The sequence below is a fragment of the Salvelinus alpinus genome, chromosome 11 (assembly GCF_045679555.1).
Source record: "Salvelinus alpinus chromosome 11, SLU_Salpinus.1, whole genome shotgun sequence".
Lineage (NCBI taxonomy): Eukaryota > Metazoa > Chordata > Actinopteri > Salmoniformes > Salmonidae > Salvelinus > Salvelinus alpinus.
This window is the reverse complement of record NC_092096.1, coordinates 67,935,314-67,953,753: the sequence shown is the minus strand read 5'-3', so window position 1 is coordinate 67,953,753 and position 18,440 is coordinate 67,935,314. Positions and strand designations below refer to the sequence as shown.

Genomic DNA, 18,440 nt, shown 5'->3' with positions numbered 1-18,440 from the left:
GATCTACATTATGGGAGAATACGATGAACATCAATAACTATATCAGTGTTTATACAATAAGACATTCCCACAATTAATGTATTCCAAATAACTTGTATGCCTGAATTAAAAACTCCTATATCTTTAGTGTTTTGCCAGATTCAATACTCCAAATAAACTCCAAAACCACATTTACAAAGTAAATTAACTTTATTTGGGATGTTTTCATTTGTCAACCTTCAAGATGATACATGGCCCATAACATGTAAACAAATCAAAATAAATGTTTCCTAAATTAAACTTAAAGAATAGTAATATAGGCCATAATCAACATTAGGAACCTGTAACTGTGGCAACATAGAACAGTAACGTTACCTTATGTTCAGATGAGTCAGAACTTGTTCAATGTGCTTTCTGATCCCAAATGTAATCCCTTATAATGCAATTTGCCCAAGAGTCAAATATTTGTATTCTCTTTTTCCTCCTTATGATTGGCAGGTGTAGGTCCTCTGTTTCTACACTACCGTTAAAAAATTTGGGGTCACTTAGAAATGTCCTTGTTTTTGAAAGAAAAGCACATTTGTAGTCCATCTCCATATTTTGGGCCATCTTCGAGATTAATGTCTTTATGTGTGGTTTCCATGACAATTCATCATCAATCAAAACACCAAGAAAGCGGGTCATCCATGTATATCATCAATATGGACCCCTGGCTATATAGTCTGTATTTTATGTACTTTGGACCAAGTAATTAAACATTTTTTTTGTTTTTTGATTCAGTGACAATTTGTTTGATTTTAAACCACTTTGAGAAATGACACAGTTCATCATTAACAACATTAATAAGGTAAATGAGATCTCTGTGTGAGTACAACACACTTGTATCATCAGCAAACCATATCTGCTAGAGTTTGTTTCTGTATGTTTTGAATCTCTCATGGTTATATGGAATGGGTTTTGAGAGATACTTTTTGAATCATTTGTTATCGAAAGAAAGAGATTTAATAATAATACTCTAATGTACTTGATCAGCCTTTCACTTCTTTAGGCTGTGCTTTACTAGTTTTTATTTTTTTCAGGGAAGTCAAGATTGTAGGATCCGGATATTTCACTAAAACACTGGGTGTACAGAGTACTGAGTAAATAGCTGTGCAGCAACGCTCCCCATCCAACCTGAGCTTGAGAGGATCTGCAGAGAAGAACGGGAGAAACTCCCCAAATACAGGTTGTGCCAAGCTTGTAGCGTCATACCCAAGAAGACTCTAGGCTGTAATCACTGTAAAAGGTGCTTCAACAAAGTACTGAGTAAAGGGTCTGAATACTTATGTAAATGTAAATGTGATATTTCTGTTCTTTCTTTTTAAATATAAATTAGCAAACATTTATAAAAACTTGTCATTATGGGGTATTGTGTGTAGATTGATGAGGGGGAAAAAACTATTAAATCAATTTTAGAATAAGGCTGTAACGTAACAAAATGTGGAAAAAGTCAAGGGGTCTGAATACTTTCCGAAAGCTCTGTAGGCTTGCTGAGGATAACCAACTATCTAAAGCTGGGATGGGCAACTTTGAAGGGGTGGGGGCCACAAAGAATCTGACCTCATCAAGAGGGGCCACAGTGGCTCGTGACCCCCCCACCCCACATTGAGAGCAGAACATTTGGTTTTGTTTTCATTTTCTTGAAAGCGAAGACACATTTTTAAGTTTTAGAGTTCATTTCATGCAATTCTACACATTTTGCCATGGGGTGTAGATAAAATGTTGCCATTTTAAAGAAAGTTTGCTTCAATTCCACACATTTTGCCATGGGGTGGAGAGGTAAATGAGCTGTTTTATAGCTAATTTCCTGAAATTCCACACATTTTGCCATGGGGTGGAGAGGTAAATGAGCTGTTTTATAGCTAATTTCCTGAAATTCTACACATTTTGCCATGGGGTGGAGAGGTAAATGAGCTGTTTAATAGCTAATTTCCTGAAATTCTACACATTTTTGCCATGGGGTGGAGAGATAAATGAGCTGTTTAATAGCTAATTTCCTGAAATTCTACACATTTTTGCCATAGGGGGGGAGAGAAATGCTTGCAGTTTTAATATGATATCTGAGTGAGACTGACTAACAAAATCAATGGGGGCCACCCAGCTGGTAATTCGACCATGATAAGAAGTTTAGATAGCTGGCCGCTAAATGAACTTAGCAATCTAAAAATGTTTTGATGACATGGGCTAATTGACTGACTATCAGTGACTGACATAAGATAAAAACAGCTGATGCAAAACCACGTTTCGATAATTGCATCTTTTGTATTCTACTATTCAAACTTGCAACAGTAAGTTGAGACCACAACTTTGGGGGGAAATTGATCCGAGGGCCTTCAAAAGGGGGGCAGGCCCACGGGCAGCCAGTTTTACATCTCTGATCTAAAGTACAGTGGTGGGAAAAGTATCCAATTGTCATACTTGTGTAAAAGTAAAGATACGTTAATAGAAAATGACTCAAGTTAAAGTGAAAGTCACCCAGTAAAATACTACTTGAGTAAAAGTCTAAAAGTATTTGGTTTTAAATATACTTAAGTATCAAAAATAAAAGTATAAATAATTTCAAATTCCTTATATTAAACAAACCAGACAGCCGCATGTTCCTGTTTTTGTGTATTTATGGATAGCCAGGGGCGCACTCCAACAGTCAGACATCATTTACAAACAATGCATTTGTGTTTAGTGAGTCCTCCAGATCAAAGGCAGTAGGGATGACCAGAGATGTTCTCTTGATAAGCTCGTGAATTGGACCGTTTTCCTGTCCTGCTAAGCATTCAAAATGTAACGAGTACTTTTGGGTGTCAGGGAAAATGTATGGAGTAAAAAGTACATTATTTTCTTTAGAAATGTGGTGAAGTAAAAGTAAAAGTTGTCAAAAAATAGTAAAGTACAGATACAATAAAAAAACTACTTAAGTAGTACTTGAAAGTATTTTTACTTAAGTATTTTACACCACCGCTGAAGTATCGTTGCAAATTCTAAAAATGATTGATTGTATGCTGGTTGACTATCCTATAACTTTGTTGACTGATGTCATTGTTACGTTCCCCAGCAAGAAAAGCAAACATGTTGCTTAAACAGAAGGGGGAGGTAACAAAGAGTCACTGACAACAACCAAAACGAGACAGGAGGAGTTCTATGAGGAGTTCTAAAAGACACTCATGGGGGTGTCCACTGAAAGTTGCCTAGCAACAACACCTGGAACCTGAAAGACACCCACCATGAGCGCCCACTAAATTTGCCAAAGAAGAGGCAAACTAAAGAAAACCCCACACCAAACTTAGACGGGAAGCAACCCAAAAGGTGGAACAAAACAGGGAAGATCAGATAAAGGATTGCGTTTTTTGTTTTCGTTTTAACAAATAGGGAGGACCAATTTAAGGTGTTAACCCTCCACATCTCTCAAACTAACTGGAGCACTGGGCCACACTTAAATATCACCTGGACCAACACAGGTGAAATGCCTTCTGACTAACGAGATGACAAACCATCCCAGGTGTTACACATTCTGACTAACGAGATGACAAACCATCCCAGGTGTTACACATTCTGACTAACGAGGTGACAAACCATCCCAGGTGTTACACATTCTGACTAACGAGATGACAAACCATCCCAGGTGTTACACATTCTGACTAACGAGGTGACAAACCATCCCAGGTGTTACACATTCTGACTAACGAGGTGACAAACCATCCCAGGTGTTACACATTCTGACTAACGAGATGACAAACCATCCCAGGTGTTACACATTCTGACTAACGAGGTGACAAACCATCCCAGGTGTTACACATTCTGACTAACGAGATGACAAACCATCCCAGGTGTTACACATTCTGACTAACGAGGTGACAAACCATCCCAGGTGTTACACATTCTGACTAACGAAGTGACACCAATCGGTGGAGGCCAACGTGCTAGCGTGCTAACGTCCAACCTCAAAATATAAATAAAAAAAATAAAAACTTGTAACAGTCATTAAACTCCTCTCTGACATCAATGTCATTAGGAATATGGGAAGAAAATCAGAAATATTGATGCAAAGGATACCAGAAGGTAATTTCTTATGAAAAACGTGTAAATATGTTTATAAATCAAAGTTGCTGAGTTTTCTGTCATTCCAGCTGGTTTGAAAATTACAGGATAAAAACAATGTGAACACACATGATATCCAAAAACACATGAGTAATATTATGATTGGCAGAGTTTATGATATAAATATTGAAGTCTCCCATGATATAACAGTTCTTTCAGCAAGTGTGTCTGCCAAGCGGAGGTTGAATTGTTTTCTGCTATAGTTAGGTCTGTAAATTCACCCAATGATTTTGGTTATCACTGGTTTTACACAAACATAGATTCTCCAGACAACAACAAAAAAAAACAATCTTCAATATCATTCCTTTGAGAGTATTCTTATGTCGTCATCAAAGAGACATCCACCAGTTCGGCCTTCTCTACACCTGCAAACGTGATTATCGTTTTCAATATGGTAGAGCTCTACATTATCTTTATGCAACCATGTCTCTGTAACTCCAAGAATATATATATATTTTTTAAAATGAATTCCAGATAATCCAAGGATAAGATGATCAAACATGTATATATATGCAAGACAGATAAGGCATGTCTACATTTATTTTTCTGGTTGACGTCAGAAATGAAATATTTCTCGAGATAATACTTACAGTTAGACAAAATATTTTGCTTTATACCAGAAAAGCTAATTTATGTCAGGATCACATTTTCCTCTTATCAAATCACTCTCAAATTTGTCAATTGGAATGTGTAGCATTAAGTATTATAGTCCAGCTAGATGTTTCAGACAGTGTTGTACCAAGCTCTTTGTCACTGAGATGATTAAATGGAAAATGGCTCAATACACATAGATTGTATAAAAATGAACGATCAATCATATCATTACTGGGAAGAGATAGGCAGCGATTTGTCAGACGGGATAAATAGTTCATGCTGTGGACATCAGTCATGATGAAATGAAGTGACTGATACATTCACTGAGAATGTAGATAGCCCGTCAGAATACACAGTCATGTTTTAATGATCACTGTTGAGATGGACTCATGATCTCTCCAATCTCTGTGATTCCTCATCATTCCTGGGCCTCACAACAAGTCGATCATAGCTGACGACAGCGTATTCACCCCGTGCCCTAACCTCCGTCATAAGCAAGGAGCAGCTCCGCTCTCTTCTCATGCAGTCTGTCAGAGAAGTCCTTGATGTATAGAGCCCACAGTGGAGGTGTCATAATACCCAGAAAACCTAGCTGTTAAACAGGGAAATGGTTCCAATCGTTTTTACACAATTCAATTTTCCCAAAGGGGATTTTAGAAACACTTAAAATAAGGGCTGTGTTTGATGTAGGCTTACCCTGGCTTGACGTTTTGATAACCATGTAAATCTCTCTAGGACAAGGTGGATTTTATCAATATATTTGGCTGTATTTACTCTCATATTCATATGGTTTGATTTACACAAATACATGTCCCACAATACAGCACTTTGGCAGTTTACAATGAAGACAATTTATATTTATAAGTTATATTTTTCAAGAATATATGGGTATATATAATTTATTTAAAAGTAAAAAAATTGATGTAGCAACTGCAGATTGTCCCTTTAACTTCAAATGCTATTTTAGAGGAAGAGGGTAACCCTGGAGACAGGGGCAGATCGTCTAGCCATACACAGGCCAGAAGGTTCCCTTGTCGCAGTGACATTTTAGAGGAAGAGGGTAACCCTGGAGACAGGGGCAGATCGTCTAGCTACACACAGGCCAGAAGGTTCCCTTGTCGCAGTGACGTTTTACAGGAAGAGGGTAACCCTGGAGACAGGGGCAGATCGTCTAGCCACACACAGGCCAGAAGGTTCCCTTGTCGCAGTGACATTTTAGAGGAAGAGGGTAACCCTGGAGACAGGGGCAGATCGTCTAGCCACACACAGGCCAGAAGGTTTCCTTGTCGCAGTGACATTTTAGAGGAAGAGGGTAACCCTGGAGACAGGGGCAGATCGTCTAGCCACACACAGGCCAGAAGGTTCCCTTGTCGCAGTGACATTTTAGAGGAAGAGGGTAACCCTGGAGACAGGGGCAGATCGTCTAGCCACACACAGGCCAGAAGGTTCCCTTGTCGCAGTGACGTTTCAGAGGAACCCTCACCATAAAAATATGTTTCTGGAGTCTGAACCCTTGGCGTTGGGTGTACACGCGCCTAATCAATAGTTCATTAATCAATACAAAGCATTATTTAAATCAAGAATTTGTACATTATGTGGCCTAGGACTAATACCAGTTGTGCACATGGAAGAAATCCTGAGAAAAGTGTAGGTCTATTCGATAAAATCATTAAATGTTATCTTACATAATGGATTATAATATCTATATGGTCCTCTCTCACCTGATAACTCAGATTGCTCTCAATGTTTTCCACATCAGCTCTCTGTGTCTTTCTCATCAACGGAATCAGGATAGAGTGGGAGTTCCCACACATCCTCTCCTCTCCTCTCCTCTCCTCTCCTCTCCTCTCCTCTCCTCTCCTCTCCTCTCCTCTCCTCTCCCATGCTCTCCGCTCCTCTCCCATTCTCTCCCATTCTCTCCTCTCCTCCTCTCCTTGGTTCTAAATTAATTAACTGACTTGATTTAATAAAGTTTAAAATGAATATTTGTGGATATTTCCTCTCAACATATCACTCAGATCACTCTGGGAGTGTTTGTACTCAACTCTGTTTAAGTCAGTGTCGCATAACTGATTGGACAAGAGAAATGAAGAAAATAACCAGGGCTATAGGCTCCCTGTCTGTGAGTTGGCTACCCTAATATGCATATCCTTGACCTGGAAATAAAAACAACTATTAGTTTTATTCGTATTGTAAATAAATTCATGAGGTTATTGAAAAAGCAAAAATTGCTAAGATTTGTTCTAGTTTAGCCTTGTTGTGTCTTCAACATGGAACGAGTGATTTTCAGCTAACACAGAGTTAACGTTCCCAGCATGCTCACTCCTTCCCGGTGGCCAGCCTCCAGTTCACTGGCATGTGGTGTGCAACATGCTCTGGGTGGACAGCCTCCACTTCACTGGCATGCGGTGTGCAACATGCTCTGGGTGGCCAGCCTCCACTTCACTGGCATGTGGTGTGCAACATGTTCTGGGTGGCCAGCCTCCACTTCACTGGCATGCGGTGTGCAACATGCTCTGAGTGGCCAGCCTCCACTTCACTGGCATGCGGTGTGCAACATGCTCTGGGTGGCCAGCCTCCACTTCACTGGCATGCGGTGTGCAACATGCTCTGAGTGGCCAGCCTCCACTTCACTGGCATGCGGTGTGCAACATGCTCTGGGTGGCCAGCCTCCACTTCACTGGCATGTGGTGTGCAACATGTTGCGGGTGGCGCCGTGTAGCCACATCCCCCACACCGCCCGCTGGCTGAAGCAGAAGTACAATATGGATGGTTGAGCAAGGCCTTCAGCCGCCGCTGTACGTCCCTGTAGACTTTGGCAGCGTCAGGGCCAAGAAACAGAATCAGAAGGAAGTGGAGGAGGAGGGGACAGATAGATGCCTCTTAAATCTAATGTCGGTTTATAGTAAAGCTGTACAGCAGTGGCCACCAACCCTGGGCCTGAATCGCTACAGGGCAAACAAAGAGGAATTAAAATGCGGGGTTTCGTTCCAACCCTGCATCAAAACATCTAATTTATCTAATTGACTGTTCATCAGGACCTTGGTTAATTGAATCCTTGAGTAGATTAGAAGGAGTGTAAGGGCGAATAGAGTTATCACACACATCACATAGTAGGCGTTCCCTAATGGGAAATATGCAAAATACATGCTGGAACGCGCCAATAGGATCTCGCTTACTCGTACTTGGCTCTGCCCCCCTCTTTGCTAGTTCTGCCCACCAGGGTGCAACTTTCACAGGTACGGGAGGGACATATCCCCCTCCCACATTCTGGAATTGCATTTTTTGTCCCACCCAGTTTTATCATTGGAATGTGATACAAAAACAAGGCACTGGGGTGCTTTAGGACCCTGCAGATGTCTCTGATCGGTCGGGTAGGCTGTTTGTAGCGTTTACCCAACTGGATAAAACAAATATAAATATATATATTATGTCCAGCCCACTTCTAAAAACAAAGTTGCTTCCCTGCTGCCCACCATGAATAATGTGTTACCAATGGAAACAACAGGTTGTGGTCTATCTTTGATTAGTTAGAAAAATCTTTGCTATTAGCCTCAATAAGAGAGAGAGATCCAACTCGGCACTGCATCTCAGTGCAAGAGGTGTCACTGCAGTCCCTGGTTTGAATCCAGGCTGTATCACATCCGGACGTGATTGGGAGTCCCATAGGTCAGCGTACAATTGGCCCAGCGTCATCCGGGTTTGGCCGGGGTAGGCCATCATTGTAAATAAGTATTTGTTCTTAACTGACTTGTCTAGTTATATAAAGGTTAAATAAAATAAAAAAATTAACTAGTAACACAAACATAGGCACACAAACATACAGAGGTGGAAAAAGTATTAAATTGTCATACTTGAGTAAAAGTAAAGATAACTTAATATAAAATGACTCAAGTGAAAGTAACCCAGTAAAATACTACTTGAGTAGTAAAAATGTACTTAAGTACAGTGGTGGAAAAAGTACTCAATTGCCATACTTGAGTAAAAGTAAATACTACATGTCAAATTCTTTATACTACACATCAAAAACCAGATGGCACCATTTCCTTTTTTAGTACTTTTTTTGACAGCCAGGGGCAACTCCAACACAATTTAGAAAAAGAAGCATTTGTGTTGAGTGAGTCCACCAGATCAGAGGCAGTAGGGATGACCAGGGATGTTCTCTGTTTAGTGAGTCCACCAGAGCCTCTGTTTAGTGAGTCCACCAGATCAGAGGCAGTAGGGCTGACCAGGGATGTTCTCTTGATAAGTGTGTGAATTGGACCAGTTCTCTGTCCTGCTAAGCATTCAAAATATAACTAGTACATTTGGGTGTCAGGGAAAATGTATGGAGTAAAAAGTACATCATTTTATTTAGGAAGTAGTCAAAAATATAAATAGTGAAGTACAGATACTCCAAAAAAATACTTTAAAAAAACATACTACTTAAGTACTTTACACCACTGCAAACATAGGCTCAGACACATGCATACACACACACGATATCATACGCACTATACACACATACACATGGATTTTGTGTTGTAGATATGTGGTAGTGGAGTATGGGCCTGAGGGCACACAATTAGTCTTGTGAATTCTGTAATGAATGTATTGTAATGTTTTTAAAATTGTATAACTGCCTTAATTCTGCCGGACCATAAGAAGAGTAAATACAAATTACATGAATATGCATAGTCATCTCGTGACAACTCGATACAAAGTAATTTTTCTCCGTTGCCGGGATGTCACGTGTCCTACTTATATAAGTACACTCGTAACAATTTAAGCATGATGAAACTTCCATTCGATCAAATAAACCTCACGTAGGAAACATGCCATTAATTTTTTTGTCGACCAAATTCGACACTCATTGACCCACATACAAAAACTCCATGCTTGGTGGGCGAAACAACGCCACCTGCTGGAGGGATACAGAGTTTCCGCCAAGTTGGGTCTCTCGCTTTCTCTTCCTCTGTTAATCATAAACCACATTTTCTACATTGTTTTTCTGACGTGAAATTGTTTGGTTCAAATCCAATCCTTGTACTGTACATGGAAATAAGGATCTGGCAATTTGTAGGCTAATTAAAAATGTTAAAAATGAAAATAATGTGCCGTGGGGAGCGTTGTAATTCTACATCTCATATTTGCCGAGAATGATTTTAGAATACAGAGAAAAAATCAGAAAAACAATGGCATGGAGGAGGATTGATGGTGTGTAAAGACAGATTTGCACGACAATGTTTGCAAGTCAAAACCACAATTTACTTTGCCCAAAGTACCCATCCATGTGTATGTAGGCCTATGTATTTTACAGGAAGTGAGCTAATCATCAATGTCATGACACCAGTATAATGAAAGAGACATATACTTTAATATGAGAATCATAACGTTAAAATACCATTATCCAATTGGTAACATATTACAATGCGAAATGCATACGTACTGTATCATTTACAATATTGTAATGCATGTTACTGGTGATATATATCCTTTGGTGGGCTAATTTCACAATTGAATTTACTCAACACATTCACAAATGGTGGCTTTGAACAGTTTTGAGGTTTAGGTTGTTTGATGTTCATAGTTAGCTAGCAGCAAATCAAATGGTATTGGGTCACATACACATGGTTAGCGAAATGCAAACATTGTGGTGCACATTTTTCTTCACCCACCATCAACACCAAACATCTCTGCAAACCTCCTCCACGCCTTTGACCTTATGATTTTGTCTCTGTATTCTAGCGATGCAAAATCATATAGTATTGAAAACCAGACAGGGATGATTTGCTTTCGTCCATTTTTTGGGGGGGCTGTGCTTGCCCGGAACTAATGACAGGCGGAACTATGTTTCATGAACTGAAGATTTTCAAGCAAACAACTGCTCCTCACCGATGACCGCTTGCAATTTGCATAAAGTAGAGCGGAGTTGAATTTTTTCTACCGCTCCCCTAGCAGCTCACCTTCCCACAATCCCTTGCGCCCCTTGAAAATGAATGGGGGCGGGCCTTCGTCTGAAGAATTCGGAAGTGGTGGAAAACCCTACATGAGAAAAATATGTTGTAAACTAAACGTTTTATGTGTTTCAAATTAATAGGTGTTTAACCTGGTGCCTAATACACATTTCAAAATGTTCATTTACGAAAAATATCAAAAATCGCCCAATTTTGTATCTAGGTCATGTGGGTCATGTGAGGGGATACATACATTTTTTAAAATATATTTTGTTCAGGCAAAACAATGTAACAGAAGAACCATCCCCACATATCGCATTTGATGTTAACTCTGAGATTGGCCAATTCTAGTGGTCATTGGTGTGAAAATATGAATCCAGTATAATATAAAGTATAATATCATCTAGTATAATATAAAGCAAGCTTCTGGTTGGTTAAAAATTCTGATTCAATAGTTGTGATTGGATACGTTAATATTTCCTGAGTATCTAATCCCGCCTCTCAATACATTCACCAGTAGTAGACCCGCTTTCGTTATCTGTAGAATAAAATAACCCACCGTAACGTTTTGGATCATAAAGGGACAACAGTGGGCGCCTTGTTTCCAAAAGTATGGATGTAACAACAGATCACATTCGTGACAAACTAATCAAGGAGATCGGAGCGATACATGTGGTATGTATCGTGTTTCCCCCATTCTCCAATGAATGCGCACACGTATGCTACACCCCATAACGTTAGTGGGCTACGTTAGCCACATCTATTTAGGCCAATTTTGTATTTAACATTTACACTGCTCCTGAAGAGCTACTGTGTGAACAAGCTTTTGCACACTCTCAGCGGTGAGCAACACCAATCACTGAGGGCCTGATTGGTGTCACACTTTTTTATCCATCTCTAACAGTAGCCTGATTCTACTAATCAATTGCTCATGATCAGTGTAGTGTATTAGCGACACCTAGTGGTGTAACACCAGCGGGACACTAGGAGTCTAGTCGATACATTTACAATCAGAACCTTCAAGTTTTATTGTCACATACACAGGATACAGCAGGTGTAAAACAGTACAGTGAAGTGCTTAACTTGCGAGCTCTTTGCCAACAATGCACAATACAGGTAATAATGTAGAGAGGAAGAAAAACTGGATATATGAGAGAAGATGAAAATAAGACAAGCACTAGAATGCAGTTGAATCGTGTGTTAGTGCAGGACTGGAGCAAAAACATGCACCCCCCCTCCAGTGGTTTTGGCCACTCCTGGGCTGATGTATGACCTCACCAATGACCTGTTCTACCGGCTTTCTCTCGACAGGAAGTTGAAGACACATCCTCTAACCGATGCGCTGCCAGCTTCAAGGTTCTAGTGGTGTCGCCCCAGTTCGAGGGGAAACCACTGCTGGCGAGACACAGGTAGGCTAAAGTGAAGTACACGGTGGGCAGGCAGGGCTGATATGGATTATGAGCCAACTTTGAATGGGTAAGAAGTAGACCCGTCGTTGACATACTCTCGTTTCTGATTTTTGGTTTTGTCAGGATGGTGAACACCTGCTTGGCTGATGAGCTGAAAGAGATCCACGCATTTGAACAGAAGACGCTGACTCCGGAACAGTGGGAGAAACAGAAAGCACAGTGATGAACACACACTTTGACTTCCAAATTCTGTTACTTCACCCCACTATTATTTGTAAATAAGAAACATATGCTCACAACAGTTTGACCTACACACCTGACATATTTCATTGAAGTCAATGATACAAATTGAAATGAAATAGTAAACATGATGACAATAAAACAATCCTGGTCAGACTTCCTTATTGGTTGAATGAGTGCACAAATGAATGAACTTTCAGTTTTGGTTGTGGAGGTACGTGACTACCAACATTACAGTCGTCATTATGAATGGGACAATGCATAGCATGGAGCAGACTGAAAAACTGTCACATGAAATGTCAAGGGTTGTAATCAGAGTAAATGGTAAATAATGTCTAACAAGCAAGGGACCAACACTAAGCCTACTTCTCTGGATACCAGGGTTGACCAAATCATTCTGCCTGGGGTGGCAGGTAGCCTAGTGGTTAGAGAGTTGGACTAGTAACCGCAAGGTTGCAAGATCAAATCCCTGAGCTGATGAGGTTAAAATCTATCATTCTGCCCCTGAACAAGGCAGTTAACCCACTGTTCCTAGGCTGTCATTGAAAATAATAATTTGTTCTTAACAGACTTGCCTAGTGAAATAAATTCAAGATCTTCCTGGAAAAATACAAGCAAGTGAGCAGGTCAAAAATCTAATTGTTGCAAGACTCAAGGAAATTGCTTTTCAGACTGGAAAGCCCAAATGAAAATGCTTTCCGATAAGTGTGAGATCAAGTGTAACTGAATAAAATGGACTGGCACAGCTTTGAATATTAATAATATGGCTCTTCGTGTGTAGTGAGTGAGCAGCAATTGATTTTTCACACCGAATTAACAACCTATAGTTCTGCTCTGATCTGGAACATTAGTCAGACTCGCCAAAAGGGAATATAATAAATATTACCAGGTCCCCCCCCCAATTGAAATAGTATCTGCCAACTCTGTTCCTCCAGTATCCCCAATAGTACATATTGTTGTTGTGGTCCCAGACAAGCAAACCTGATTCTACTTGTCAGCTAATCATCAAGCCCATGGCAAGTGGAATCAGGTGTTCGCTACAACAACAATGTGTGCTGTTGGGAGTACTGGAGGACCGGATTTGGGGAAACACTGGTCTAGGCAGTCCTATGACTTTTTAAGGTCTGTATTCAAAATGTGTATCTGACCATAAACGTAACCAACTGGAAAGGATCACAGTTTGCATTTCAAAATGCTCACAAGGCAGACCCGTTATTAATTATAATTAAAAGAAAATGTAACTAGGCAAGTCAGTTATGAACAAATTCTTATTTACAATGACAGCCTAACAGGGAACAGTGGGTTAACTGCCTTGTTCAGGGGCAGAACGACAGATTTTTACCTCATCAGCTCGGGGATTCAATCCAGCAATCTTTCGGTTACTGGCCCAACGCTCTAACCACTAGGCTATTAAGCATGAGGCATTGCATTATCAGTGGGTGTTTGCTCATCAAGTGGATGTAGTGAATAGTGTATATTGTAGCAACCTTAACACAACACCTAGCGACCTATTCAAAGGGGTTCAGACCTCTTGGCGTAACGGTTAAGGCATTGGCTTGACAGTCATTGGACCTGGGTTTGAGTCCCAGTTGGGGCTACCCCATGAATTTGCCACAATATATTAATAAATTACTATGTCATTATTTGTAAACATCTCCCTCCCTGTTCTAGTGCCCAGCCTGCTCCCACATTGTTAGGCGTCTGCTGGCCAGCCACGTCGCCCCCAGATCTCACTGCTTGTGATGTTTCTGCCTTTTCCCCTGGTTAATCTCAGAGGCCAGTACCAGATCCTGTGGGCTGGTAGCCACCCTGCTGACCTGTGGGACAGTGACCGACCCTGTTCTGGGCTGCCAGGTCTTCATGCCTGTTCCTAGCCTGTTCCCTAGTGCTTCTGTCTCATCAAACACACAGCAGAAGGGTGCAAGTATCCTTTTTTTAATGCATCTTGTGTGTCCACTCTGCGATCATTAATTCTGCTACATTCTTAGAAACAAAGGCGCTATCTAGAACACCAATCACGCTCCCTGAGGACTGGAATTGCCCAGGCCTGTGACCTATTGGGACAGCCGAAGAACCCCTTTGGAACCCTTTTTTCCTAAGAGTGTACGTCTGTTTGAGGAAGGGTGAGGAATTAACCAATGGGTAAACATCTGGAGTATATACTCTATCTGGGGTCTGGTAAGGAGCAAGGATGTCTAACAGGCTGAGGTTTGTAGCATAACCTAGTTGAGGTTTGCCCTGACTGTGTGAGATTAGTCACGCCCTGGGTATCTTGGTTCAATCATAGTAATTATAGGCACCTTGGCTACGTTTACACATGCAGACAAATGATGATATTTTGCCTAATTATTGCTCTTTTGACTAATCAGATCAGATCTTTTGCCAATAAGTGGAAAACAGATCAGAATTGGGATCCGTGTGTAAATACAGCCCCTGTGTTTCCCAAATGTGCAATGTGACATTTATTTATTTATTTTACTCGTGATTAAATTAACAGCTTTATTCTGCCGTCCTGCTTTGCATTTGTGACTCACCTGCACAGTCATTGACTGAGAGCAGAGTGGGTCAGAAAGCAAAAGCAGTCGGAGACAAAGACATGAGCCCGTCTCTCTGAGGATGTGAGGATTACTTCCGCCACTTTTCTCCTCACGCCCAGGCTCCCATGCGGTCAACGGAAGGAACAGCATGGGAGAAGGAGAGATGGAGGAGACAGGGGGGGGAAACGGTGCTCACGTTGTATCCATTTCACTGACTACCACTCTCTTCTTCTGAGGGGGTTGAGATGTTTTGAGCCCTACACTTAGTGGCTCAAAATGGAATATGATGTTCATGATCAGGGTTGGGTAGGTTACTTCCTAAATGTAATCCGTTACAGTTACCTGTCCGAAATTGTAATCAGTAATGTAACTTTTGGAATACCTAAACTCAATAACGTAATCTGATTACATTCAGTTACTTTTAGATTACTTTCCCCTTAAGAGGCATTAGAAGAAGACAAAAATGTATGTTACCAATTGAACGACATCTATTGCAGGATGAATCAATGTTAAAGTTTACATAGCTGGCCATATATGGATGATAAATGTTACTTTATGGGTTGGTTATGTAGGCTTCCTCTAACCCATTGCTTTCTACTGCATATAAGAATATGATTAAATTATATCTTTACATTAATATGCAGTATATCATTTATAAGTCCAAAAATGTATGTATCAACTACAGAATTACCCTTTAAGTCTATCAAATGTGTGCAAGTTTGAGCATGTGTCCATTAGGACTATGGATTTTCTTTTTATATCAGCATGAATTAGATTGAGCAATAAAAGCCCCACTTTTATTCTATAGGCTGGGATCCGCACTATGCAGCTGTTGCAAGAGTGCATTTTTCACTGGCTGTCCACTGGTTTCAAAAACAATGATTTGATAGGCAGCTTAAACTTCTTGAATTCAACCATTATTGGGTTGAAATACACATTTAGATTTGTGAACAGCCATCCACAACAACCACAATCCGTAAGGCGCAAATAGCTAAATGAGAGAGCAGCAGTGTGGTTCACATCAATGCGCTATGTAGATATCAATAATAAGTGATATCCGTATCGCTGTAGACTACACCACTGCTCTCATCTTTACCTCCAAGCGTTTATTTTAGTTGAATAATCTTTGGATGTCGACAGCAGTCGCACCATTGGAAGACATAGCTTGGACTGTAGCCTACAAAAGCCGATTCCTGCTCTTTTCCCTCAATCCATCAAACACATTTGGTGTGTCATCATAGTGGTCTCTGACTTGTGGTCAGACTCCCTCAGGTGGATTAAATGTAAACTTGCGCCTTTTTTCAATGCTGATTTGAATGTCATTGTGAAAACAGAGAAGGGTCAAAGATTTAAAAAAATCTCGCAAACATCCTTTCTGAATTTAAAAGTAATCATCGGAAGTAATCATCTAGTTTCTCAAAAGTATCTGTAGTCTGATTACAATAATTTAGCTGGTAATTTAATTTAATTTCAAATTATATAAAAACACGTATTTGGCGTTAAAATTGGTAGCATGGATAGACTACATTTACAGATGATTGAAAAGCTCTCTGGTGCTAAGAGGAACACCGTAAAGTCATGATTTTAACATTTTGAAATGTTTTATGATGGATATTTTTTTAATATAGTTAACCGTTAATCTTTTACAAAAGCCAACCCTGCTCATGATACTCATTGTGGAAGGTGGACAAGATGACTTGAAAAGCCTCGTTTCCCATTTGGTTATACGGTATGTAACACAAGTGGTCAGCTGCACTGGGCTTGGTTTGTTTTGAGGAAGTCTGGCTTTAGGGGCGCATCATAACAATAAGAACTAAATTTAAGTAACTTTGTTTGCTTTGACGTGTTGGATTTACACCAATAGGAGAAGAGTCCACTCACACTGTCACCCAGGTCTAATATCTGCAATTCAGTTCCTGACAGAAAATGAAGTAGGCTAAAATAAACAGATACTATTTGGCTAAAAGAACTGGAAATAAGTACTCCAGCTGTTAGTGGGCTCAGGCAGCCAATTAATAAGGAGGTGGAGCATTAGAGATGAAAATAGAACAGAGCTAGAGGGCCAGTGTTATTAGCACTGCTTGAGTCATTTCTCCACAGGGTCCAGCTATTACACACACACACACACACACACCTGCTACCCTTGACTTGGTGAGCAAGAGTGCACCTCTCATTTAGGTTCCATTAGTGCAACTTGTGTCTGTGTCAACCCCCCCCAATCATTTCTCAAAACACAGCATAGATAATTTTATAAACAGAGAGATCATATGATTTTTAACCACTTTTTATTTGCTAAAACCTGTAAAACTGACAAACGGTTGACCAATAAGATTCATGTTGCTAAAGATGGTTGATAAAAGACATCTGAGATATACAGCACCTATATGCCTTCAGAAAGGTTTCACTCCCCTTGACTTCCTACACATTTTATTGTTACAGCCTGAACTTAAAATGGATTCAATTAGGATTTTTTTGTAACTGGTCTACACACAATAACACGTAATGTCAAAGTGTAACGATGTTTTTTAATTAATTTTTACAAATTAATAAAAAAATTAAAAGCTGAAATGTCAACCCCTTTGTTATGACAAGCATTAATTAGTTCAGGAGTAAAAATCTACGTAAGTCACATAATAAAGTGCATGAACTTACTCTGTGTGCAATAATAGTGTTTAATATTATTTATGAATGACTACCTCATCTCTGTAACCCACACATACAATTATCTGTAAGGTCCCTCAGTCGAGCAGTGAATTTCAAACACAGGTTCAACCCCAAAGACTCGCAAAGGGCACCTATTGGTAGATGGGTACAAGTAAAAAAGCAGTCATTGAATATCCCTTTGAGCATAGTGAAGCTATTAATTACACTTTTGATGGTGTACCAATACACCCAGTCACTACAAAGATACAGGCGTCCTTCCTAACTCAGTTGCTGGAGAGGAAGGAAACCACTCAGGGATTTCACCATGAAGCCAATGGTGACTTTAAAACAGTTACAGAGTTTAATGGCTATGACAGGAGAAAACTGAGGATGGATCAACAACATTGTAGTTACTCCACAATACTAACCTAAATGACAGAGTGAAAAAAAAGGAAGCCTGTACAGAATACAAATATTCCAAAACATGCATCCTGTTTGCAACAAGGCACTTAAGTAAAATTGCAAAAAAATGTGTCAAATAAGTGAACTTTATGTCCTGAATACAAAGCGTTATGTTTGGAGCAAATCCAACACAACACATCACTGAGTACCACTCTTCATATTTTCAAGCATGATGGTGGCTGCATCATCTTATCAGTATGATTGTCATCAGCAATGTTTTTTTTAGGATAAAAATAAATGGAATAGAGTTAAGCACAGGCAAAATCCTAGAGGGAAACCTGGTTCAGTCTGCTTTCCAACAGACACTGGGAGACCAATTCAACTTTCAGCAGGACAATAACCTAAAACACAAGGCTAAATCTACACTGTAGTTGCTTACCAAGACGACATTGAATGTTCCCGAGTGGCCTAGTTACAGTTTTGACCTAAATTGTCTTGAAAATCTATGGCAAGACTTGAAATCGGCTGTCTTATCAATGATCAACAACCAACTTGACAGAGCTTGAAGA

General features: G+C 40.0%; 1 protein-coding gene across 1 annotated transcript; it reads left to right on the top strand.

The window, feature by feature from the left end:
• The first annotated feature begins 10,920 nt into the window (after nucleotides 1-10,920).
• On the top strand, nucleotides 10,921-12,431 carry LOC139534689 (bolA-like protein 2). The gene is made up of 3 exons (XM_071334067.1): nucleotides 10,921-11,315; nucleotides 11,952-12,049; nucleotides 12,173-12,431. Exons 1-3 carry the CDS (start codon nucleotides 11,253-11,255, stop codon nucleotides 12,270-12,272), a joined length of 261 nt encoding a protein of 86 aa, XP_071190168.1. The 5' UTR covers nucleotides 10,921-11,252; the 3' UTR covers nucleotides 12,273-12,431.
• The last annotated feature ends 6,009 nt before the right edge of the window (nucleotides 12,432-18,440 follow it).